The sequence below is a fragment of the Bos taurus genome, chromosome 16 (genome assembly GCF_002263795.3).
Source record: "Bos taurus isolate L1 Dominette 01449 registration number 42190680 breed Hereford chromosome 16, ARS-UCD2.0, whole genome shotgun sequence".
In the NCBI taxonomy this organism is placed as follows: domain Eukaryota; kingdom Metazoa; phylum Chordata; class Mammalia; order Artiodactyla; family Bovidae; genus Bos; species Bos taurus.
This window is the reverse complement of record NC_037343.1, coordinates 54490014-54517350: the sequence shown is the minus strand read 5'-3', so window position 1 is coordinate 54517350 and position 27337 is coordinate 54490014. Positions and strand designations below refer to the sequence as shown.

General features: G+C 41.4%; 1 protein-coding gene across 3 annotated transcripts in view; it reads left to right on the top strand.

Annotated features, from left to right (window-relative positions):
* LOC517884 (PRAME family member 12) overlaps positions 1-15354 on the top strand; it is a 34283-nt gene extending 18929 nt beyond the window's left edge. For all 3 annotated transcript variants that reach the window (XM_024976852.2, XM_005217221.5, XM_059875787.1), the window contains exons 4-6: positions 135-454; positions 888-1463; positions 14476-15354. In XM_024976852.2, the coding sequence (XP_024832620.2) occupies positions 135-454; positions 888-1463; positions 14476-15049 (1470 nt within the window). In that variant the 3' untranslated portion in view covers positions 15050-15354. The remainder of the gene's footprint in view (positions 1-134; positions 455-887; positions 1464-14475) is intronic.
* The last annotated feature ends 11983 nt before the right edge of the window (positions 15355-27337 follow it).

Here is a 27337-nt window from a genome sequence, read left to right as displayed (position 1 = left end):
GGCTCTTCCTGCAACAATTCCACCACCACTAGAGCAGTGGCCTTGGCCCTGAGTAGGTTCCTCTCAAGGGTGGGGAGAAACAAACTGAAGTGTGTTCCTGATTTGCCTGAAAAAAATGTCTTGTTCCTTGGAAGTACCCACAGGATTCCTTTTGGAACCAAGTCAGGATGAGTCTCCAGACCCGACCCAGACTCTTGAACCTGGCAGCAGTGAGCCTGCTGAGGGATGAGGCCTTGGCCATCACAGCTCTGGAGTATCTGCCCATCGAACTCTTCCCCCCACTCTTCATGGAAGCCTTCTGTGGGAGTCGAAGTGAGACTCTGAAGGCCATGGTGTATGCCTGGCCCTTTGTCCGTCTGCCTCTGGGGGGCCTGATGCAAAAGCCTCACTTGGGGACCTTACAAGCAGTTCTGGATGGTCTTGATATCCTGCTTGCCCAGAAAAATCATTCCAAGTAAGTCAAATCCAGGTAGCCCAGTAGGTTGCTAGACATCATGAAGAAACACTTGGGGTCATGAGAGTGAATGGTCAAAGGATGGACCAGAAACTTTTGATGATGCCAATGAAGACTCTCAGAGTCCTTGGCTATTGCTGAGCTCACTTTGGGGAAACGCCTCCTGGCAGTGAGAGGAGTGCCTAAGATGCCAGGAAACCTAAAAGAACATGCCTGACATCCTTCTAGTGATTCTTATGGGTACTGGAAGCAGAGACTGAGGAAGGATGGAAGGGGAAAAGCAGGAAGGTGAGGCAGAGAGGAAAGAAGAGGGCAAGGCTGTAGGAATGTCAAGTATAATCTCAGGTGGGAAGTCAGAGTGTAGCCTCAATTCCAAGTCTGTGGTTTTATTCTGTGGTTTCCTTCAAACAGCCAATCTGCTGTTTCCCCACAGGAGGTGCAAACTGCGGGTGCTGGATTTAAGGAATACTGGCCAGGACTTCTGGAAAATGTGGTCTGGATCAAGTGTCCATGTGTCCTCAAGCTCATCAATGACACCAATAGCTGAGGTCAGGTCAAGGACAGAGCAGCCCTTGGCTCCTTTAGAGGTGTTCATAGAACTGCATTTCAAGGAAAGTACCATAGATGACTTCCTCATCTACCTCATTAGGTGGGTGGAGCAGAGAAAAGCTTCCATACACCTGTGCTCTAATAAGCTGAAGATCGCTTCAATGTCCTTAGAAAATATTGTGCAGGTCCTGGGTATAGTGCAACTGGACTGTATTCAGGAAGTGGAAGTGAGTTGCATTTGGCATCTGTCCACTCTGGCCATGTTTGCTCCTTTCTTGGGCCAAATGAGTAATATACAGAGACTCCATCTCTCCCACATCCATGGGCTAGCATTTGAAGAGGAGGAAGAGTATCACCATGCTGTCCAAATTACCTCTCAGTTCCGCAGGTTGTACCACCTCCGGGATCTGTATTTGGAGACTCCCTCCTTCCTTGAAGGCTGCCTGAACCAGATGCTCAGGTGAGTGTGCACCACTGGCCTGGTAACAGTGTACCCAACACTAGAAAGTCAAAAGCACTCCTCCCTTTGATACTGTGATATCATCAGTTCAGTTCAGTTGCTCAGTCGTGTCTGACTCTTTGCGACCCCATGAATTGCAGCACACCAGGCCTCCCTGTCCATCATCAACTCCCGGAGTTCACCCAGACTCATGGGCATTGAGTCGGTGATGCCATCCAGTGTGATATCATATAACCACCCAAATCAAGGTAGCGGCCCAAACTAGGATGGAGGATATGGAAAGGGCCACTCTTTTAGGAAGATACAGACTAAGTGTTAGGATGTACGGGTAGTAGATATGTAATTTTTTCACTGGGCTTCCCAGGTGCCTCAGTGGGTATAGAACCTGCCTGCAGTGCAAGAGATACCGGAGATATGGGTTCGATTCCTAGGTCTGGAAGATCCACTGAAGGAAGGCATGGCAACCCACTCCAGTATCCTTGCCTGGAGGATGCCATGGACAGAGGAGCCTGGCCAGCTACAGTCCATAGGTTGCAAAGAGTTGGACACGACTGAAGCGACTGGGCACAGCACAATTTCTCCATTAGGAAGAGATATCTTTCCTAGATGACTTTGGAAAAATAGATAAGGGAAGGGGGACTTTGAAAAGGGAAATTTGCATTAGTCCTGAGCATTTCTTAATGAAAGTTCCATGCTCTCCAGTTTTGTGACTGCAAGGAACCTGTCTCAAATTCCAAGTCTGTAACAGGTTATCTTTTTATCCAGATAAGGTAATTAACATATAGTAAATGCATGATTCAGGAGATGATGATAATAGAGCAGGAGTCAAAAGAGATCTTAAAAATTGGTAGGTGCCTTACAAATAATGTAGGGATGTAAGTGAGCCACTGTGGACTGTTACTTCCAATGGATGTTGTAGGATCTTCCCCAAACTGATCCTCTATGCATATCACCCAGATGCCTTGAGATAAGGGTGTGTGTGCAAGCTCAGTCACTTCAGTTGTGCCTGGCTCTTTAAAACCCTAAGGACTATAACCTGCCAGGCTCCTCTATCCATGGGATTCTCAGGCATGAATATGGGGTGGGTTGCCATGCCCTTCTCCAGAGGATTTTCCCAACCCGGGATTGAATTCACCTCTCTTATGACTCCTGCACTGCAGGCTAATTTTTTACCCACTGAGCCACCTGGGAAAGCTGAGATAAGACTGCCTCAGGTCAAATCATGTGCCTAAGTAAGCTTGAATAGCAAGCACTTTGAGTAAGTCTCTTTAAAAAAAAATTTAATTTATTTATATTAATTGGAAGCAAATTACTTTACAATATTGTTGTGGTTTTTGCCATACATTGACATGAATAAGCCATGGGTGTACCTGTGTCCCCCATCCTGAACCCCCCTCCCACCTCCCCTCCCTATCCTGTCATCTCAGTGCACCAGCCCTGAGTATCCTGTCTCATGCATTGAACCTGGGCTGGTGATCTATTTCACATATGGTAATATACATGTTTCAAGGCTATTCTCTCAAATCATCCCATTCTTGCTTTCTCCCATAAAATCCAAAAGTCTGTTCTTTACATTTGTGTCTCTTTTGTTCATCGTTACCATCTTTCTAAATTCCACTCATATGCATTAATATACTGTATTGGTGTTTTTCTTTCTGACTTACTTCACTTTGTATAATAGGCTCCAGTTTCACACACCTCATTAAAACTGATTCAAATGCATTCTTTTTAAGAGCTGAGTACTATTCCATTGTGTATATGTACAACAGCTTTCTTATCCATTTGTCTGCTGATGGACATTTAGGTTGCTTCCGTGTCCTAGCTATTGTAAACAGTGCTGTGATGAACATTGGGGTATACAGGTCTTTTTCAATTCTGGTTTCCTCAGTGTATATGCCTAGCAGTGGGATTGCTGGGTCATATGGCAGTTATATTTCCATTTATTTAAGGAATCTCCACACTGTTTTCCATAGTGGCTGTACCAGGGTGCATTCCCACCAACAGTGTAAGAGGGTTCCCTTTTCTCTGCACCTGTTCCAGTATTTATTTTTTGAAGACTTTTTTATAGCAGCCATTCTGACTGGTGTGAGATGGTGCCTCATTGTGGTTTTGATTTGCATTTCTCTGATAATGAGTGATGTTGAGCATTCTTTCATGTGTTTTTTATCCATCTGTATGTCTTCTTTGGAGAAATGTCTGTTTAGTTCTTTGGGCCATTTTTTGATTGTATCGTTTATTTTTCTGGAATTGAGCTGCAGGAGCTGCTTGTATATTTTTTAGATAAATTCTTTGTCAGTTGCTTCATTTGCTATTATTTTCTCCCATTCTGAAAGCTGTCTTTTAACCTTGCTTATAGCTTCCTTCATTGTGCAGAAGCTTTTAATTTTAATTAGGTCCCATTTGTTTATTTTTGCTTTTATTTCCAGTACTCTGGGGGGTAGGTCATAGAGGATCCTGCTGTGATTTATGTCAGAGACTGTTTTGCCTATGTTTCCTTCTAAGAGTTTTATAGTTTCTCATCTTACATTTAGATCTTTAATCTATTTTGATTTTATTTTTGTGTATGGTGTTAGAAAGTGTTCTAGTTTCATTCTTTTACAAGTGGTTGACCAGTTTTCCCAGCACCACTTTTTAAAGAGATTGTCTTTCTCCATTGTATATTCATGCCTCCTTTGTCAAAGATAAGGTGTCCATAGGTGCGTGGATTTTTCTCTGGGCTTTCTATTTTGTTCCATTGATCTATATTTCCATCTTTGTGCCAGTACCATACTGTCTTAATGACTGTGGCTTTGTATTATAGCCTGAAGTCAGGCAGGTTGATTCCTTCAGTTCCATTCTTCTTTCTCAAGATTGATTTGGCTATTTGAGTTTTTTGTATTTCCATACAAACTGTGAAATTATTTGTTCTAGTTCTTTGAAAAATACTGTTGATAGCTTGATAGGGATTGCATTGAATCTATAGATTGCTTTGGGTAGTATACTCATTTTCACTGTATTGATTCTTCCAATTCATGAACATGGTATATTTCTTCTATTTGTGTCATCTTTGATTTCTTTCATCAGTGTTTTATAGCATTTATATATGGATCTTTTGTTTCTTTAGATAGATTTATTCCTAAGTATTTTATTCTTTTCGTTGCAATGGTGAATGGAATTGTTTCCTTAATTTCTCTTTCTGTTTTCTCATTGTTAGTGTATAGTAATGCAAGGGATTTCTGTTTGTTGATTTTATATCCTGCCACTTTACTATATTCATTGATTAGCTCTAGTAATTTTCTGGTGGTGTCTTTAGGGTTTTCTATGTAGAGGATCATGTCATCTGCAAACAGTAAGAGTTACTTCTTCTTTCCCAATCTGGATTCCTTTTATTTCTTTTTCTTCTCTGATTGCTGGGGCCAAAACTATGTTGAATAGTAGTGGTGAGAGTGGGCACCCTTGTCTTGTTCCTGACTTTAGGGGAAATGCTTTCAATTTTTCACCATTCAGGATAATGTTTACTGTGGGTTTATCATATATGGCTTTTAATATGTTGAGGTATGTTCCTTCTATGCCTGCTTTCTGGATGGTTTTTATCATAAATGGGTGTTGAATTTTGTCAAAGGCTTTCTTTGCATCTATTGAGATAATCATATGGTTTTTATCTTTCAATTTGTTAATGTGGTGTATCACATTGATTGATTTGCGAATATTGAAGAATCCTTGCATTACTGGGATGCCCGCTTGCTCATGATGTATGATTTTTTAAAATGTGTTTTTGGATTCTGTTTGCTAGAATTTTGTTAAGGATTTTTGCATCTATGTTCATCAGTGATGTTGGCCTGTAGTTTTCTTTTTTTGTGACATCTTTGTCCAGTTTTGGTATTAGGGTGATGGTGGCCTCATAGAATGAGTTTGGAAGTTTACCTTCCTCTGCAATTTTCTGGAAGAGTTTGATTAAGATAGGTGTTAGCTCTTCTCTAAATTTTTGGTAGAATACACCTACGAAGCCGTCTGGTTCTGGGCTTTTGTTTGTTGGAAGATTTTTGATTAGAGTTTTGATTTCCATGCCTATGATGGGTCTGTCAAGATTTTCTATTTCTTCCTGGTTCAGTTTTGGAAGGTAATACTTTTCTAAGAATTCATCCATTTCTTCCAAGTTGTCCATTTTGTTGTCATATAGTTGCTGATAGTAGTCTCTAATGATCCTTTGTATTTCTGTGTTGTCTGTCATGATTTCTCCATTTTCATTTCTAGTTTTGTGGATTTGATTATTCTCCTTTTTTTCCTTGATGGATCTGGCTAATGGTTTGTCTATTTTATTTATCTTCTCAAAGAACCAGCTTTTAGTTTTGTTGATTTTTGCTATAGTCTCCTTTGTTTCTTTTTTATGTATTTCTGCCCTAGTTTCTATGATTTCTTTCCTTCTACTAACCCTGAGGTTCTTCATTTCTTCTTTTTCTAGTGGCTTTAAGTGTAAAATTAGGTTATTTATTTGCCTTTTATTTTGTTTTTTGAGGTAAGCTTGTATTGCTATGAACCTTCCCCTTAGCACTGCTTTTACTGAATCCCATAGGTTTTGGGTCGTGTTTTCATTTTCATTCATTTCTAAGCATATTTTGATTTCTTTTTAGATTTCTTCTGTGATTTGTTGATTATTCAGAAGCATGTTGTTTACCCTCCATATGTTTGTATTTTTATTAGTTTTTTTTTTCCCTGCAGTTGACATCTAATCTTACCGCATCGTGATCAGAAAAGATGCTTGAAATGATTCAGTTTTTTGAATTTACCAAGGTTAGATTTATGGCCAAGGATGTGATCTGTCTTGGAGAATGTTCCATATGCACTTGAGAAAAAGGTGAAATTCGTTGTTTTGAGGTGAAATATCCTATAGATATCAATTAGGTCTACTTGGTCCATTGCATCATTTAAAGTTTGTGTTTCCTTGTCAATTTTCTGTTTAGTTGATCTATCCATAGGTGTGAGTGGGGTATTAAAGTCTTCCACTATTACTGTGTTATTGTTAATTTCCTCTTTCATACTTGTTAGCATTTGCCTTACATATTGTGGTACTCCTATGTTGGGTGCATATATATTTATAATTTCCACAGTTTATTGTGATCCACACAGTCACGGGCTTTGGCATAATCAATAAAGCAGAAATAGATGTTTTTCTGGAACTCTCTTGCTTTTTCCATGATCCAGCAGATGTTGGCAATTTGATCTCTCGTTCCTCTGCCTTTTCTAAAACCAGCTTGAACATCTGGAAGTTCACGATTCACATATTGCTGAAGCCTGGCTTGTAGAATTTTGAGCATTACTTTAATAGCATGTGAGATGAGTGCAATTGTGCAGTAGTCTGAGCATTCTTTGGCATTGCCTTTCTTTGGGATTGGAATGAAAACTAACCTTTTCCAGTCCTGTGGCCACTGCTGAGTTTTCCAAATTTGCTGGCATATTGAGTGCAGCACTTTCACAGCATCATCTTTCAGGATTTGAAATAGCTCAACTGGGGTTCCATCACCTCCATTAGCTTTGTTCGTAGTGATGCTTTCTAAGGCCCACTTGACTTCACATTCCAGGATGTCTGGCTCTAGATGAGTGATCACACCATCGTGATTATCTGGGTCATGAAGATCTTTTTTGTACACTTCTCCTGTGTATTCTTGCCACCTCTTCTTAATATCTTCTGCATCTGTTAGGTCTATACCATTTCTGTCCTTTATTGAGCCCATCTTTGCGTGAAATGTTCCCTTGGTATCTCTAATTTTCTTGAAGAGATCTCTAGTCTTTCCCACTCTGTTGTTTTCCCCTATTTCTTTGAATTGATCACTGAGGAAGGCTTTCTTATCTCTTCTTGCTATTCTTTGGAACTCTGCATTCAGATGCTTATATCTTTCTTTTCTCCTTTGCTTTTCGCTTCTCTTCTTTTCACAGCTATTTGTAAGGCCTCCACAGACAGCCATTTTGCATTTTTGCATTTCTTTTCCATGGGGATGGTCTTGATCCCTGTCTCCCTTACAGTGTCACGAACCTCAGTCCATAGTTCATCAGGCACTCTTATCTATCAGATCTAGTCCCTTAAATCTATTTCTCACTTCCACTGTATAGTCATAAGGGATGTGATTTAGGTCATACCTGAATGGTCTAGTGGTTTTCCCTACTGTCTTCAATTTCAGTCTGAATTTGGCAATAAGGAGTTCATGATCAGAGCCACAGTCAGCTCCTGGTCTTGTTTTTGCTGACTGTATAGAGCTTCTCCATCTGTGGCTGCAAAGAATATAATCAATCTGATTTCGGTGTTGACCATCTGGTGACGTCCATGTGCAGAGTCTTCTCTTGTGTTGTTGGAAGAAGGTGTTTGCTATGACCAGTGCATTTTCTTGGCAAAACTCTATTAGTCTTTGCCCTGCTTTGTTCCATATTCCAAGGCCAAATTTTCCTGTTATTCCAGGTGTTTCTTGACTTCCTACTTTTGCATTCCAGTCCCCTATAATGAAAAGGACATCTTTTTTGGTTGTTAGTTCTAAAAGGTCTTGTTGGTCTTCATAGAATTGTTCAACTTCAGCTTTTTCAGCGTTACTGGTTGGGGCATAGACTTGGATTACTGTGATATTGAATGGTTTGCCTTGGAAACGAACAGAGATTATTCTGTCGTTTTTTAGATTGCATCCAAGTACTGCATTTCGAACTCTTTTGTTGACCATGATGGCTACTCCATTTCTTCTAAGGGATTCCTGTCCCCGGTAGTAGATATAATGGTCATCTGAGTTAGATTCACCCATTCTGGTCCATTTTAGTTCACTGATTCCTAGAATGTCGACGTTCACTCTTGCCATCTCTTGTTTGACCACTTTCAATTTGCCTTGATTCATGAACCTAACATTCCAGGTTCCTATGCAATATTTCTCTTTACAGCATCGGACCTTGTTTCTATCACCAGTCACATCCACAACTGGGTATTATTTTTGCTTTGGCTCCATCCCTTCATTCTTTCTGGAGTTATTTCTCTACTGATCTCCAGTAGCATATTGGGCACCTACTGACCTGGGGAGTTTCTCTTTCAGTATCCTATCTTTTTGCCTGTTCATACTGTTCATGGGGTTCTCAAGGCAAGAATACTGAAGTGGTTTGCCATTCCTTCCTCCAGTGGACCACATTCTGTCACATCTCTCCACCATGACCCGCCTGTTTTGGGTTGCCCCATGGGCATGGCTTAGTTTCATTGAGTTAGACAAGGCTGTGGTCCTAGTGTGATTAGATTGACTAGTTTTCTGTGAGTATGGTTTCAGTGTGTCTGCCCTCTGATGCCCTCTTGCAACACCTACTGTCTTACTTGGGTTTCTCTTACCTTGGGAGTGGGATATCTCTTCACGGCTGCTCCAGCAAAGCACAGCCGCTGCTCCTTACCTTGGACGAGGGGTATCTCCTCACCGCTGCCCCCCCGACCTTGAACGTGGGATAGCTCCTCTAGGCCCTCCTGCACCCGTGACGCCACCGCTGATTGGACATGGGGTTGCTCCTCCCGGCCACTGCCCTTGGCCTCGGGCGTGGGGTCGCTCCTCTCGGCTGCTCCTGCACTGTCACAGCCTGGCACTGTTGGCCGCCGCCCCTGACCTCGGACGTGGGGTAGCTCCTCCTGGCCGCCGCCCCTGACCTTGGACGTGGGGTAGCTTATCTCAGCCGTGCTATGTGCGCCAGTTGTGGCTGCCCATGCTATGCGCTATGATTTCAATAACCTCAAGTATACAGATGACACCACCTGTATGGCAGAAAGTGAAGAGGAACTAAAAAGCCTCTTGATGAAAGTGAAAGTGGAGAGTGAAAAAGTTAGCTTAAAGCTCCATTCAGAAAACAAAGATCATGGCATCTGGTCCCATCACTTCATGGCAAATAGATGGGGAAACAGTGAAAACAGTGTCAGACTTTATTTTTGGGGGCTCCAAAATCACTGCAGATGGTGACTGCAGCTATGAAATTAAAAGATGCTTACTCCTTGGAAAGAAAGTTTTGACCAACCTAGATAGCATATTGAAAAGCAGAGACATTACTTTGCCAACAAAGGTCTGGCTAGTCAAGGCTATGGTTTTTCCAGTGGTCATGTATAGATGTGAGAGTTGGACTGTAAAGAAAGCTGAGTGCTGAAGAATGTATGCTTTTGAACTGTGGTGTTGGAGAAGACTCTTGAGAGTCCCTTGGACTGCAAGGAGATCCAACCAGTCCATTCTGAAGGAGATCAGCCCTGGGATTTCTTTGGAAGGAATGATGCTAAAGCTGAAACTCCAGTACTTTGGCCACCTCATGCAAAGAGTTGACTCATTGGAAAAGACTCTGATGCTGGGTGGGATTGGGGGCAGGAGCAGAAAGGGACGACAGAGGATGAGATGGCTGGATGGCATCACTGACTCGATGGACGTGAGTCTGAGTGAACTCTGGGAGTTGGTAATGGACAGGGAGGCCTGGTGTGCTGCGATTCATGGGGTCGCAAAGAGTCGGACACGACTGAGGGACTGAACTGATATTTATTATTGTTATATCTTCTTCTTGGATTGATTCTTTCATCATTATGTAGTGTTGTCCTTTGTCTCTTTTCACAGCCTTTGTTTTAAAGTCTGTTTTATCTGATATCAGTATTGCTACTCCTGCTTTCTTTTGGTCTCTATTTGCATGGAATATCTTTCTCCAACCCTTCACTTTCAGTCCGTATGTGTCCCTTGTTTTGAGTTGGGTCTCTTGTAGGCAACATATATAGGGGTCTTATTTTTGTATCCATTCAGCCAGTCTTTGTCTTTTGGTTGGGGGATTCAACCAATTTACGTTTAACATAATTATTGATAAGTATGATCCTGTCGCCATTTACTTTATTGTTTTGGGTTTGAGTTTATACACCCTTTTTGTGTTTCCTGTCTAGAGAAGATCCTTTAGCATTTGTTGGAGAGCTGGTTTGGTGGTGCTGAATTCTCTCAGCTTTTGCTTGTCTGTAAAGCTTTTGATTTCTCCTTCATATTTGAATGAGATCTTTGCTGGGTACAGTAATCTGGGCTGTAGGTTATTTCCTTTTATCACTTTAAGTATGTCCTGCTATTCCCTCCTGGCCTGAAGAGTTTCTATTGAAAGATCAGCTGTTATCCTTATGGGAATCCCCTTGGGTGTTATTTGTTGCTTTCCCCTTGCTGCTTTTAATATTTGTTCTTTGTGTTTGATCTTTGTTAATTTTATTAATATGTGCCTTGGGGTGTTTCGCCTTAGGTTTATCCTGTTTGGGATTCTCTGGGTTTCTTGGACTTGGGTCGCTATTTCCTTCCCCATTTTAGGGAAGTTTTCAACTGCTCTCTCCTCAGGTATTTTCTCATGGCCTTTCTTTTTGTCTTCTTCTTCTGGGAGTCCTATGGTTTGAATGTTTGGGTGTTTACCATTGTCCCAGAGGTCTCTGAGGTTGTCCTCATTTCTTTTAGTTCTTTTTTCCTGTCTGTTTCCTTTATTTCCACCATTCTACCTTCCATTTCACTTATCCTATCTTCTGTCTCAGCTATTCTATTGTTGCTTCCCTCCAGAGTGCTTTTGATCTCAGTTATTGCATTATTCATTATTGATTGACTCTTTTTTATTTCTTCTAGGTCTTTGTTAAATATTTCTTGCATCTTCTCAATCCTTTTCTCTAGTCCATTTACCTGTAACTCCATTTTGTTTTCAAGATTTTGGATCATCTTTACTATCATTATTCTGAATTCTTTTCAGATAGACTCGCTATCTCCTCCTCTTTTGTTTGGTTTGGTGGGCATTTATCATGTTCCTTTACCTGCTGGATATTTTTCTGCCTTTTTATTTTGTTTAGATTGCTGTGTTTGGGGTGCCTTTATGTATGCTGGAAGTTTGTGGTTCCTCTTTATTGTAGAGGTTGCTCCTTGTGAGTGGAATTGGACTAGTGGATTGTTAAGGTTTCCCATTTAGGGAAGCTTGTTGTTGGTGTTTTGGTGGGTGGAGTTGGATCTCTTCTCTCTGGAGTGCAATGAAGTGTCCAGTAGTGAGCTTTGAAGTGTCTATGTCTTTGGTGTGACTTTGGGCAGCCTATATTTTAACTCTCAGGGCTCTGTTCCTGCATTGCTGGAGAATTAGCATGGCACTGTCTTGCTCTGGAACTTGTTGGCTCTTGGGTGGAGCTTGGTTTCAGTGCAGATAAGGAGGCTTTCGGATGAGCTCTTGTAGATTAATGTTCCCTCAAGTCAGGAGTTTTCTGGTGTTGTCAAGTTTTGGATTTAAGCCTCCTGCCTCTGGCTTTCAGTCTTATTCTTACAGTAGCCTCAAGACTTCTCCATCTATACAGCACAGATGATAAATCATCTAGGTTAATGGTGAAAAGATTCTGTACAGTGAGGGACACCCAGAGAGGTTCACAGAGTTACACAAAGAAGAGAAGAGGAAGGAGGGAGATAGAGGTGACCAGGAGGAGAAGAGGGGGAGTCAAAAGGGGAGAGACCAGTCTAGCCAGTAATCAGTTCTCTTATGTGTTCTCCACAGCGAAGAACACCCAGAGAAATTCACAGAGTTAAGTAGAGAAGAGGAGGAGGGAGGAGAAAGAGGTGACCCGGGGGAGAAAAGGGAGAGTCAAAAGGGGAGAGAGCAACCAATTCAGTGATCATATCCCTAAGTAAAAATGGGTACTGAAGATAGATTCTTAAAGGTACAAAATTGATAACAAATACCAAAAAGCAAAGCTTAAAAATCTAGAGTAGAGGTTAGACTCTCAAAGATACAATATTAAAAATACAAAGCAAAATCAATCACAAAAACTATAACAAATATATATGAAATTTGCTTTAAAAATAGGGTCTTTTGAAAAGTAATAGTAAGTTTTAAAAATGAAAATTAAAGGAGTAATAAAGAACTAAAAAATTAAAAAGTGATAATAGTGAGACTGTATCTAGGAATTTCTCTGGAGCTGTTGAGGGCAGTGTGGAGTCAGTTTAGTTTCAGATAGTTCCTTGTTCCAGCTTATACTTCTTCTCAAGGTCTATAGGCCCCTTCCAATGCTTAGTCAATGCTAACTACAGGGTTTTAATCTGTTGCACCTGTCACTTCCAGGGCGGGTCTCTCTTCTTTATTTTGGCTTCTTCTGTTTGCAAGTCTCTTCAGTTTCTAATTTCCACCCTGGCACAAGGGGGCGAAGGTGATCATTTATTTAGGCTCACTTGTTCAGTTGGGATATGGGGAGGGAGAAACACTGTAAACAAATATCACTGGCGTGTGTGGGGAATTTGCAGTGTATGGACGACACTGGGTTTGCCTCAGCTCACCACAGCCTGTGCTTTCTACACTGCTCAGGCTCCAGGTTGCTCTATAGGGGAACTGTCCTAAGTGGGCCCTGGGTTTTGTGCACTTCTGAGGGCTAAACTGCTCAGGTTCAGGTTCTCAAGTATGCCGCAAAGGCACAGATTCAGGTGGGCTTGTGTTTTGTGCCCTTCCCAGGTCCAAGCAGCTCAGGCGACCAATGCTTGGTGAGTGCACTGTCCCGGGTGGCCAGTGTGTCTTAATCACCTCCCCGGTCCCTGCTCAGTTTCCTGGGTGCACTGCAAGAGCACCGTCTCAGGTGTGCCATGTGTCTCCTCTGGGGAGCTGATCTCTGGCTGAGACCCTCCTGGCAGATGTCAGTCATCCAGGATCCCAGGAAGACTTGGTTAGCAACTGGGAGCCTGCTCACAGTTTGGTGTAGGATGCCATCTCTGGGGCTGAAATTGCCCCTTGTCTTCTGACTCTGGCTGTTGCCCGCCTGCCTCTCTTCCTCTGGCGAGGGGATGGGCCAGTCCACAGCCAGCTAGCTCTCCTTTGGTGTTCGCTCAGCCCTGTGTTCTGTGAGTAGGCCAGGCTGCACCTTGGGTTAGAACTTTTCAAGGGAATGTACCTTCTCTCTCTCTCTCTTTTTTTTTTCTGTTTCTGGCTATCCCACAGTTTCAGTTGCTATCTCAAGTTAGCTCCCTCAGATTGTCCTCAGGGCATTCAGGCCCAGTCCTTACCCTAAGCATGCAGTCCACGCCTCCCTGTTCAGCCCCCACTCGGTGGTAGCGGATGCAAAATTCTGGGCTACTTCTCTGCTGGGAGTTGCAGTTAGGTGCATATTCAGTGTTATTTTTTTTTCCACCCTCCCGGTTATGCTGCCCTCTGAGATTCCAAAACTCCCCACAGACCTGCCAGTGAGAGGGTTTCCTGGTGTTTGGAAACTTGTCCTTCACGACTCCCTCCCCGGGACAGGTTTCCATCCCTCTTTTGTTTCTCTTTTTGTCTTTTATATTTTGTCCTACCTCCTTTCAAAGAGAATGGGCTGCCTTCCCGGGTGCCTGGTGTCCTCCAGCAGTGTTCAGAAGTTGGCTTTTGGAAGTTGCTTGGCATTCAAACAATCTTTTGATGAATTTGTGGGGGAGAGAGTGGTCTCCCTGTCCTATTGCTCTACAATCTTAGGACCGCCCCTTAAGTATGTCTCTTACGACCAAAATTCAGTGATGCTCATACTTTATTAGGGCTTCCTTAGTGGCTCAGATGGTAAAGAATCTGCCTGCAATGTGGGAGACCTGGGTTCGATCCCTGGGTTGGGAAGATCCCCTGGAGAGAATCTCCACCACAGTATTCTTGCCTGGAGAATCCCCATGGACTGAGGAGCCTGGCAGGCTACAAACCATGTGGTCACAAAGAGTTGGACTTGACTGCAGTTAAGCACAGCACAGCACGTACTTGGTTGCAACAAGATGTCAGGCTCTCCTGAATTTGTTTTAGTCTATTCCATTATGTTTATTCATCCTCATAATGAAGTGGAATATGTTTTACTGTTCTTGACACCTAATGAAAGAGAGTATTTGAGACTGTATGTATTTAATCCAGTCACACAAGGAGGATGAAATGATTCTGGTTGAAATAAAATTGGGCATTCTGGGTTTGATCATTATCAGATGGTCAGACCACACTTGGCCTTGAACAGATCTTTTATCTCTTAACTTGAGGTTACAGTCCACCCCAGATTTTAAAAGACAGCTATTTTTCTCCCCAGGTGCCTGATGACTCCCTTGGATAACCTTGCTATAATTCACTCTCTCCTTACGGATTCAGACTTGACCCATCTGTCCCAATGTCCAAACATCAGTCAGCTAAAGAGCCTGGATCTGACTGGTGACCTCCTGACATACGCCAATGCTGAGCGCCTCTCAGTTCTGCTGGAGAAAGTTGCAGGCACACTTGAAAAACTGGACTTAAACATGTGTGGGATTAGTGACGTCCATCTTGAAGCCATCCTGCCTGCCCTGAGCCATTGCTTCCAGCTCAAGTCCTTCAGCATGTGTGGAAACCTCCTCTCCATGGCTATCATGGAGAAGATGCTGCGACACACCTCTGCACTGCCCAGTTTAAATAAAGAGCTGTATCCTGTACCTCAGGACAGTTTGCTCTCTAGGGGACTCCATCAACCACAGAGACTTGCACAGTGTCGGGCTGAACTGTTTGAGATTCTGAAGGATTTAGGACGTCCCAGGACCATTTGGATTAGCTCTATCTCCTGTCCACAGTGTGAAGGTCATGCATTCTATCATCCTGAGCCCATTATATACCAGGGAAATATCCTTGCCTAGTTGACTGCCTATATGACAAATTTTGTTGGATACTAAAAGCTAGTACAGAGTTGCATCATAAGGGAATAGAAACTCATGGTTTCAGATACCTTCTCAATGTGAATATGAGAAGAAAAAGTGATTCAGCAAAGGTGCCGGATTGCAGAGGGAAAAGTTGATTCTGAGAGGAAAAGGGGGCTTGGAGGACAAGTGTCCTAAAGAGCCAGAAAGATGAACCTAAATTCATTAGGTGGATTTGGAGCTTTTGACATATGAAGTTACCCATGGTTGGATGTTTCTAAAGATATGGTCAAAAATAAAGAGGCTCTCAGTGTAAACTTACTGCTGTTTCTCTGAGGTATTATTCAGTTTTCTCATTTTATACATCAGGAGTCTCCAGACGCTGATAAAAGATTAAGGCACTGAATTGTCTATGATATGAAACATTACCATTTAATCAAGTTCTGTATTCTTTCTGGGTTGTCTCTTCCCTTTGCACTTATTTCTGAGGCTGATCACTGGGTTAATACACAGAAAGGGGAACATACTCAGTGTTCAATGAGCCATTGAAGAGCTCTTGGTAGGGCCCTCACTGCTGATTCAGATCATGATCCTGGACATGACCAGTCCTCATGCTTCTCCGGCTGTGTCCATAAGTCTCAGCCACTGCTGGGAAGGTTGGAGAATGCACAGGAGAGATTGGAGTTAACTCTCGGGATAGACATTCTGAGCCTCAGATCTCCTAGGCTACTTGCTTATAGATCAGACCAAGGATAAAAATTACTTTGACAAGTAGGGATTGTTAACTTGGTAATAAAAAACTAACAGAAACTAGTTATACACGGTTAGTACAAAAGTTAGTACAAGGAAAGAAATCTTAAAGATGAGAGCAGAAATAAATGAGATAGAAATGAAAACAATAAAAGAGATCAGTGAGTTTTGTTTTTTATATCAATGAGACTAAAAACTGATAGCAAAATTGATAAACCTTTATCCAGACTTATCAAGAAAAAGAGGGAGAGGACTCATATCAATAAAATTAGAAATGAAAACAGATAAGTTACAACTGACATCACAAACACAGAGGATCGACAGACTCCCACAAGCAACTATTTACTAGTAAAATGGACAACTTACAAGAAATGGACAAATCCTTAGAAAGGTACAACTTTCTAAAACTGAACCAGGAAGTAAGAGAAAACATGAACAGACCAAACACAAACACTACAATTGAAAAGTAAAAGTGAAGTCGTTCAGTCGTGTCCGACTCTTTGCGACCCCATGGGCTGTAGCCTACTAGGCTCCTCCCTCCATGGGATTCTCCAGGCAAGAGTACTGGAGTGGGTTGCCATTTCCTTCTCCAGGAAAACTGAAAATTTGAAACTGTGATTTAAAAACTTCCAGAAAACAAAAGTCCAGGACCAGATGGCTCCACAGGAGAATTCTATCAAACATTTAAAGAGTTAACACCTATCCTCCTCCTGTTTCATCAAGCTGTAGAGTAAGAAACACTCCCAAGTTCATTTTATGGCACCACTATCTCCCCGATACCAAAGCCACACAAAGATACGCTCAAAAAAGAAAATTACTGGCCAATATCACCAATGACCACAGGCACAAAAATCCTTAACAAAACACTACCAGATATCAATAGAATCCAGCAATGTATCAAAAAGATCATACACCATGATAACCACACAAAGATACGCTCAAAAAAGAAAATTACTGGCCAATATCACCAATGACCATAGGCACAAAAATCCTTAACAAAACACTACCAGATATCAATAGAACCCAACTAAATCAAAAAGATCATACACCATGATCAAATGGGATTCACCCCAGGGATGCAAGGATTCTTCAGTATATGCAAATCAATCAGCATGACACACCACATTAACCAACTGAAGAATGAAAAACATCTATGAAAAAATATCGATAGATGTAGAATAATCTTTTGACAAAATTCAACACCCATTTATGATTAGAATGAAAGGACAAACAAAACTGGTAAACCTTTAGCCAGACACTTTAAGTAAAAAAACAGAGAAGATTCAAATCAATAAAATTAGAAATGAAAAAGGAGAAGTTACAAGTGACACCTTATTTTTATGAAAAATGTCTCAGGGAAGTAGGCATAAAGGGAACTTGTCTCAACATAATAAATATATGACAAACTCACAGAAAACATCATTCTTAACAGTGCCCTATTTCAGTGAAAAACTGAAAGCATTTCCTCAATGATCAGGAACAAGACAAGGATGTGTACTCCTGTCCCTATTATTTGACATAGTTTTTAAAGTCCTAGCTTCGGCAATCAGAGAAGAAAAAGAAATAAAAAATATCCAGTTTGGAAAATATAAAGTGAAACTCTCACTGTTTACAGATAACATGACTGTATAAATACAAAATCCTAAATATACTACTAGAAAACCAGTAGACCTCATCAATGAATTTGGTAATATTAAAGTTTACAAAGTTAATACACATAAATCTGTTGCATTCCTATATACTAACAATAGGATATCAGAGAGAGAAATCAAACAAATTATCCTATTTAGTATTGCATAAAAAGAATAAAATACCTAGAAATAACACCTATCTAAGGAGGCAAAAGACCTATACTCAGAAAACTATAAGGTATAGATGAAAGAAGTAAAAGATAACACAAACAGATGGAGAGGTAGACCATGTATTTTTTTTTTTTTTTTTGGAAAAGTCAATATGGTCAAATGACCATACTACACAAGGAAATCTATAGATTCAACACAATCCCTATCAAGTTACCAATAGCATTTTTTACAGCATTAGAACCAAAAATTTTACAATTTGTGTGGACACAAAAAAGACCATGAATACCCAGAATAACTTTGAGAGAGAAAAATGTAGCTGTATGAGGCAGAAAAATGAGGCTCTCTGACCTCAGACTTTACAAGAAAGCTATAGCAATTAAACAGTATGGTACTGGCACAAAAACAGAAATATAGAACTATGGAACAGGATAGAAAGTCCAGTGGTAAACCCACGCATCAATTGTCATCTAATCTCTGACAAAGAAGACAAGCATATACAATGGACAAAAGATAGTCTTTTCAATAAGTGGTGCTGGAAAATTGGACAGCATAAAAAGAATAAAATTCAAGCATTCCCTAACACCAAACAAAAAAATAAAATAGACTAAAGAACTAAATGTAAGTTTGGATACTGTAAAACTCTTAGAGGAAAGCATAGGAAGAACATTCTCTGACAATAATAGCAAGTATTCATTTCAAAATATACAAGCAGCTCATGCAGTTCAATACCAGAAAAATAAACTACCCAATTAAAAAATGGGCCAAGGAGCTGAACAGACATTTCTCCAAAGAAGACATACACATAGATAACAAACACATGAAAAGATGCTCAACATCACTCATTATCAGAGAAATGCAAATCAAAACCAGAATGGCTGCTATCAAAGTCTACAAACAATAAATGCTGGAGAGGGTGCAGAGAAAAGGGACCCCTCTTACACTGGTGGGAGTGCAAACTAGTACAGCCATTATGGAAAACAGTGTGGAGATTCCTTAAAAAACTGGAAATAGAACTGCCATATGACCCAGCAATTCCACTGCTGGGCATACACACTAAGGAAACCAGAATTGAAAGAGACATGTGTACCCCAATGTTCATCACAGCACTGTTTATAATAGCTAGGACATGGAAGCAACCTAGATGTCTATTGGCAGACAGATGGATAAGAAAGCTGTTGTACATATACATAGTGAAATATTACTCAGTTAATAAAATGAACATGTTTGAATCAGTTCTAATGAAGTGGATGAAATGAGCCTATTATACAGACTGAAGTAAATCAGAAAGAAAAACAATAAAGTATATTAACACATATATATAGAATTTAGAAAGATGGTAACAATGACCCTATATGCAAGACAGCAAAAGAGACACAGATATAAAGAACAGACTTTTGGACTCTGTGGGAGAAGGCAAGGGTGGGATGATTTGAGAGAATAGCATGGAAACATGTACATTACCATATATGAAATAGATGACCAGTGTCAGTTTGATGCATGAAATAGGGCACTCAAAGCTGGTACACTGGGACAACTCTGAGGGATGGAATGGGGAGGGAGGTGGAAGAGGAGTTCAGGATGGGGGACTCATGTACACCCATAAATGTATGGCAAAAACCACTAATGTAATTAGCCTCCAATTTAAATTAATTAAAAATATTTTTGGATCCACCTCCTGGAGTAATGAAAGTATAAAAATAAACAAATAGGACCTAAATAAATTTAAAAGTTTTTGAACAGCAAGGGAAACCATAAAAAAACAAACAAAAAACAGAAAGACAACACACAGAGTGGGAGAAAATATTTGCTAATGAGGCAACCAACAGAGGATTAATCTCCAAAATATACAAAATTCTCATACAGCTCTCTCTCTCTATTTATACATGTATGTGTATATATATTTATGTATATGTGTGTGTGTGTATATCAAGAAAATGGGCAGAAGATCTAAATAGACTTTTCTCCAAAGATGACACACAGATGGCCAAAAAGCACATGAAAATATGCTCAGCATCACTAACTATAGGAGAAATGCAAACCAAAACTGCATTGAGGTATCACCTCACATCCTCAGAATGACCATCATCAAAAAATCTACAAGCAGTAAATGCTAGAGAGGATATGAAGAAAAGGGAACCCTCCCACACTGTTGGTGGAATGTAAATTGGTACAACCACTGTGGAACAGTATGGAAGTTTCTTTAAAAACTCAAAATAGAGCTACCATATCGAAATACCCATATGCTGGGAAAGATTGAGGGCAGGAGGAGAAGTGGGTGGCAAAGGATGAGATGGTTAGATAGCACCACTGACTCAATGGATATGTGTTTGAGCAAACTCCGGGAGATAGTGAATGACAAGAAGTCTGGCGTGCTGCAGTCCATGGGGTCACAAAGAATTGGACACAACTGAGTAACTGAAAAACAACAACAATATGATCCAACAGTCTGCCTGTGCATGTCCTGGAGAAGATTGTTACATAATTCAAAAAGCTAATCCACCCAACTCTTCATTGCAGTGCTCTTTACCATAGCCAGGACACAGAAACAAAATGTCCATCTACAGAGGAATGGATAAAGAAGATGTAGTACATATATTTGATGGAATATTAGTCAATCATAAAAAGGATGAAATAATACCAGTTGCAACAACGTTGATGGACCTAGAAATTGCCACACTAAGTCAGACAGAAAAAGACATGTCATACGATATTGTTTATATGTGGAATCTTATAAAAGGGTATAAGTGAAGTTATTTACAAAACAGAAGTAGAGTCACAGATGAAGAAAATAAGCTTATAGTTACCAGAAAGAAAGGGGGATGAATAAATTGGGAGTTTGGGATTGATATATATAACACTATATTAAAATAGATAATGAATAAGGACTTACTGTATAGCACAGGGAACTCCAGTCAATACTCTGTGATGATCTGTGTGGGAAAAGAATCTAAAAAGAAGGGATATATGTATATGTGTTATTCATTCACTTTGTTGTACAGCTGAAACTAATACAACATTGTAAACCAGCTATACTCCAGTAAAAAGAAAAAAAGAATCAAAAGTTCTTTGCCTAACAAAAAGAAATCAGAAACAAAAACATCTTCAGGGGCTATAGATAATATCATGACATGTTTTACAGATATTGAAATCCCTACCAGGTGGGAGAAGTTAATTTTATGCGGACCACTGGCAAGTAGACCAAAGGCCAGTTGAAAGCAGAAAGTTGATGATGTTGACTCTCAATTAAACACCACCTTCCCAGGTGGCACTGGTGGTGAAGAGTCTCCTGGCCAAGGCAGGAGATGCGAGAGATGGGGTTTTGATCCCTGGGTCAGGAAGAACCCCTGTAGTAGGAAGTGGCAACCCACTCCAGTATTCTTGCCTGGAAAATTCCATGAACAGAAGAGCCTGGTGGGCTCCAGTCAATGCGGCCACAAAGAGTCAGACACCACCGAGTGACTGAGCACAAGCACAACCAATCAGAAGGATGGCCATGAGCACACACCCCACAAGCCTCTCCCTCATCCTGTCTTTTAAAGTCTTTCCCTGATAGCTATCCAGGAATTTAGGTCTTCTGAGCAATAGTTGTCTCTGATCTTTGCTTGGCATCTGCAATAAATCCTGCACGTTCCTTCACCAATCCTAGTGTCAGAATACTGGCTTCATTGCATGCTGGTGTGCAGACCCAAGTTTGATTCAGTGAGGAAAAAAAATTTTTTTGTTTTTGTTTGTGTGTGTGTGTTTTCTTTTTTTGTTATGCCCAAGTAAGACAGGACTATATTCTCATTGAAAAAATCCCAATAATACAGAGGGAATAAGCATCTCTACTGTACTTCCTTCTCATCCCAGGCCCTTCTTCAGGCTTCCCCATGTGGAGTACTTTCCAGGCTTTTCTCTGATTTTCTGTACATTTCTATGTGCATGTACAAATGTCTGGTATATCTTCCCTTATAGAACAGGCACCTAGCATGGTTTTGGTCACCTTGCTTTTACTCATTTAAGAGTAGGTCTCCCATTCAGTACTAAACCAGGCCTAGCTTCCAAGGTCAGACACTATCGAGTGCATATAGGATAGTATGCATTTTTTACTAAAATAATAATAATAAAATGAGAAATTAAAAAAAAAAAAAAAAGAAGAGTAGGTCTCAGGAACTTGTCTAGTGGTCCAGTGGTTATGAATCAACCTGCCAGTACAGGGAACATGGGTTCCATCCATGGTCTAAGAACTGATATCCCACATACTGCAGAGCAACTAATCTGAGTGCTGCAACTCAGATCCTACACCCCGCAACAACTAAAGCCCACCTGCCCTAGAGTGCATGTTCCTCACAAGAGAGACCAGCACAGCTAGAAGCCCACAAGCCTCAACTAGATAAAGTTCAGGCACAGCAATGAAGTGCCAGACTGTGCATTGCAACCAAGACCCAGCACAGACAAAAATGCAGTGAAAAATCTTTAAAAAATCTGTCCTCCTTTGTATTAGCTGGCATATAGTAGTTCAGAAAATGAATGTTCCGCAGTTTAACCTCTTGCCTGCTCCTGTAAATTTAGGTTGTTTCAATTGTTTCTCTGGGGCTTCCAAGGTGGAGCTACTAGTAAAGAACCTACCTGCCAATGCAGGAGACATAAGAGATGTGCGTTCGATCCGTGGGTCAGGAAGGTCCCCTGGAGGAGGAAATGGCAACCCACTCTTGTATTCTTGCCTGGAGAATCCCATGGACAATGGAGCCTGGTGGGCTATGGTCTGTAGGGTCAAAAAGAGTGGGACATGATTGAAACGACTTAGCATGCAATTGTTTCTGTTCTATCAGCCATAGAGTGAAAAAACCCTTATACTCACCAAAGCCTCTCTTTGGTTTCTCAAAGTTTCCTTCTTGTATTCTTTAAAACTTAAATTTGTATTTAATTGGAGAATAATTCCTTTATAATATTGTGTTCGCTTCTGCCATAAACAATGTGAATTGACTGTAAGTATACATATGTCCCTTTCCACTTGAATTTCACCCCCAAACCCCTCTAGGTTGTCTCAAAGATGATGATGATGGCCCTGCCCATCAGAACAAGATCAAATTTCCCCCACAGTCAGTCTCTCCCATCAGGAAGCTTCCATAAGCCTCTTATCCTTATCCATCAGAGGGCAGACAGAATGAAAACCACAATCACAGAAAACTAATCAAATTTATCACATGGACCACAGCCTTGTCTAACTCGATGAAACTATGAGCCATGCTGTGTAGGGCCACCCAAGATGGCCAGGTCATGGTGGAGAGTTCTGACAAAATGTGGTCCACTGGAGAAGGGAATGGCAAACTACTTCAGTATTCTTGCCTTCAGAACCCCATGAACAGTATGAAAAGGCAAAAAGATATGACACTGGAAGATGAACTCCCCAGGTTGGTAGGTGCTTAATATGCTACTGGAGAGGAGTAGAGAAATAACTCCAGAAATAATGAAGAGATGGAACCAAAGCAAAACACATTTCCGGTTATAAGATAAATAAGCCATGGGGATGTAATGTGTCTGTCACAGCACAGTGACAAATGTTAACAATATTGTATCTTGTGTTTGAAAATTGCTAAGAGAGTAGATCTTTAAAGTTCTAATCATAAAAAAACAAACAAACATGATTTGATGATGTGATGGATGATAACTTATTTCTTGTGATTATTTCACAATATATACATATGTCACAGGCTTCCCAGGTGGCTCACTGGTGAAGAATTTGCCTGCCAATTCAGGAGACATGGGAGATGTGGATTCGCAGAAGATGTGGGTTTCATCCCTGGGTCAGGAAGATCCCCTGGAGGAGGAAATGGCAACCCACTCCAGTATTCTTGCCCGCAAAATCTCATGGGCAGAGGAGCTTCGTGGGCTTCAGTGCATGGGGTCGCAAAGAGTTAGTCCGTCAGGACTTTGCGACTGAACAGCAACAACAAATAGTTGATTTACAATGTTCTGTCAGTTTCAGGGGTATGACAAAGTAATTCAGTTGTACATGCACATATATCTGTTATTCTTCAGGTTCTTTCCCCATATAAGTTATTAAAGAATATTGAGTAGAATTTCTCCTTCATACTGGACCATGACTGACCCTGGCCTGATTTCCAAGTGCAAGGATCCCAGAAGTACTTAAAGGGAAAGAAACCTTCTGTGAACTCAAAGGAGGGGAGGGGACCAGGGGGACAACCCTCCCACAACCTACACCCACTGAAAAATGACTCTGGTCCCATATGTATTTTGGACTGGGTGGGCTCTGGGATCCTCTCCTGCACAGGGCCAGATGCAGGTGTCCTGAAGCTGAGACTCCTCTACAGCAGGAACTTGGGGTGCATGGGGACCCCTGCCCCAGCTGGCTTCTGACTCTGCACTTGATAGAGGGGAGAGAGGAAAGGGCTCACCTGTACTCAGGGCATGGGGTGAGTTCTTGTCTCTGTCTCTCATCCTCCCCCTCCCAGAGTTCCTGAGTCCCCAGTGGGTGGGTGTGGCCTTAAACACTGCCCCAGCCCCATGGCTTCCCAGCCCAAGGAGAAAAAACTCCTCCCAACTGCATGGTTCATTTGATCCTTGTTCCCCAGTGTCCTGTGAGTTTCTGCTGACAAACAGAAACCAGCTTCCATCAGCTACACCCCATTAAATCTGGTAGGAATGTTTCCTGCCTGATGTTCCAGTGACTTTCTGATGAGTGTTCTTTATCCTTCAGTGAAGCCAGCCTGCATGGGGAGACAACATGGTGAGGCATCTCCTGTGAATAAAAAGTATGTAAATCAGACCCTTTCCCCTTCATTTTCCCACGTGTGACTTTGAATCAGTCAAGGGTGACCCTCTCTCCATGGCTTTTGTTCCTCTCAGGGTTGCACTCACCTTCTCCCAGAGAGGCAGGAAGGAGGAAATTGCATGAAGAAACGAATGAATGAAGAGGACATTCTGGTGGTACAGTGAATAAGAATTTGCCTGTCAATGCAGGGGACATGGGTTCTATCCCTGGGCCAGGAGGATTCCACATGCCTGGAAGATACTAAGACCAAGTGCTGCAACTACAGAGCCCTCATGCTACAGTTACTGCAAGCTGTACACTCTAGGACCCCCCAGCCACAAGAGTGAAGCCCCAGGCACCCTAGAGTCCATGCTCTGCAGTAAGAGAAGCCATCACATTGGGAAACCCAAGCACTCCAACTAGAGAGTAGCCCTCGATCTCCGCAAGTAGAGAAAGTCCACGTGCAGCAAAGGTACATCACAGCAAAGAAGGAAATAAATAATTAAGCAAAAAAAATTTTAAATGAAGAAGCCCCAGAGGAGGTGATTCTGGGCCAAAACTTCACACTCACAGGACTTTCAGGGAATTTCATGACATTGGAAGGATGAAGGATCCAATGTGGGAGGCTGATCCAAACTCAGGATGACAATTTACCAAGCATAAAAGAGATGCTCAGACCCTGTTTTCAGCTATGCCATGAGAAGAAAGCAGTCACTGCTCACACTTCTCTAGAGAAGTTTCTCACAAAGAAACAAAACATTGCATTTCTCTACATTTTAAATTACAGTGTGCTAAGTAAATATTAAGGAAATGGCAACCCACTTCAGTGTTCTTGCCTGGAGAATCCCATGGATGGAGAAGCCTGGTAGGCTGCAGTCCATGGGGTCGCACAGAGTCAGACATGACTGAAGCGACTTAGCAGCAAGTAAATATTAATTTACTAGTTTTCATTCATCTGCATATTTATAATCACAGCAAGAAAGTTCTCAAATTTTTTTAAAGGTTGGAGAATAATCATAATTTTTTGTACTGACTATTAACATAGTATTGTAGCTTCTGTTTGCATATTCATTTTTATCCTTGTGGGGAGGAATTATTCCTCTAATCTCCCTACATTCTTTAATTGGTCTACTAATGAAGTTTACATAAGGCAGATTAAAATGAGAAAAGAAAATAAATTTAAATGGAAATGTTTGTAAATCCAACAAGCACAGTAAGTCCCCAGCAGAAGCCAAGAAATTGAAGCTTAGGTATGATCTCAGGACATAGATAGGGAGATGGGCCCTGGGCTTCAAGAAAAGGGTGATTTATAGAAAAGCAGGCATTTGATAATTATAAGTATATCCTGCCATACAGGGGGCTTCCCAGGTGGCTCAGTGGTAAAGAATCTGCCTGCCAATGTAGGAGATGTGGCTTCAATCCCTGGGTTGGGAAGATCCCTGGAAAATGAAATGGCAACCCATTCTAGTATTCTTGCCTGGAAAGTCCCATGGATAGAGGAGCCTGGTGAGCTACAGTCCTTGGAGTCACAAAAGCATCAGACACAACTTAGTGACTAAATAACCACAATAGCAATCTGCCATACAGATGTCATTCAGAGGAAGTTGTCTCGGTAATAGCTCTCTCAGGCTCCCTTTCTAAGTTATTTCAGGTAGTTCAGAGAAAGAAAGTTTTCTTTGTTTCAATTGGTAGTGTCTTGATTGCCTACAGCTCAAAAAAAGAAAAAATGCATACCAACATGGCACATTTTGGGGGTGGCGTTTTAATACCTTCACTTTCCTTCACTACTATAGTATAGGTTCAGTTCAGTTCAGTCGCTCAGTCGTGTCTGACTCTTTGCGACCCCATGAATCACAGCACGCCAGGCCTCCCTGTCCATCACCAACTCCCAGAGTTCACTCAGACTCATGTCCATCAAGTCAGTGATGCCATCCAGCCATCTCATCCTCTGTCGTCCCCTTCTGCTCCTGCCCCCAATCCCTCCCAGCATCAGAGTCTTTTCCAATGAGTCAACTCTTCGCATGAGGTGGCCAAAGTACTGGAGTTTCAGCTTTAGCATCATTCCTTCCAAAGAAATCCCAGGGCTGATCTCCTTCAGAATGGACTGGTTGGATCTCCTTGCAGTCCAAGGGACTCTCAAGAGTCTTCTCCAACACCACAGTTCAAAAGCATCAATTCTTCAGTGCTCAGCTTTCTTCACAGCCCAACTCTCACATCTATACATGACCACTGGAAAAACCATAGCCTTGACTAGATGGACCTTTGTTGACGAAGTAATGTCTCTGCTTTTGAATATACTATCTAGGTTGGTCATAACTTTCCTTCCAAGGAGTAAGCGTCTTTTAATTTCATGGCTGCAGTCACCATCTGCAGTGATTTTGGAGCCCAAAAAAATAAAGTCTGACACTGTTTCCACTGTTTCCCCGTCTATTTCCCATGAAATGATGGGACCAGATGCCATAATCTTTATTTTCTGAATGTTGAGTTTTAAGCCAACTTTTTCACTCCCCTCTTTCACCTTCATCAAGAGGCTTTTGAGTTCCTCTTCACTTTCTGCCATAAGGGTGGTGTCATCTGCATATTCGAGGTTATTGATATTTCTCCCGGCAATCTTGATTCCAGCTTGTGCTTCTTCCAGTCCAGCATTTCTCGTGATGTACTCTGCATATAAGTTAAATAAGCAGGGTGACAATATACAGCCTTGATGAACTCCTTTTCCTATTTGGAACCAGTCGGTTGTTCCATGCCCAGTTCTAACTGTTGCTTCCTGACCTGCATACAAATTTCTCAAGAGGCAGATCAGGTGGTCTGGTATTCCCGTCTCTTGAAGAATTTTCTTAATTTTGCTTTTCAGTTTATATATTTTTTTGTCTAAACCAATAGAATGTAAGAACTACTCATAGAGGTAACATGAGAGTAGTATCATGTCACATCGATTGGATGTTTCCCTGACACCCAGAGTATTAGTTGGCACACCCTAGA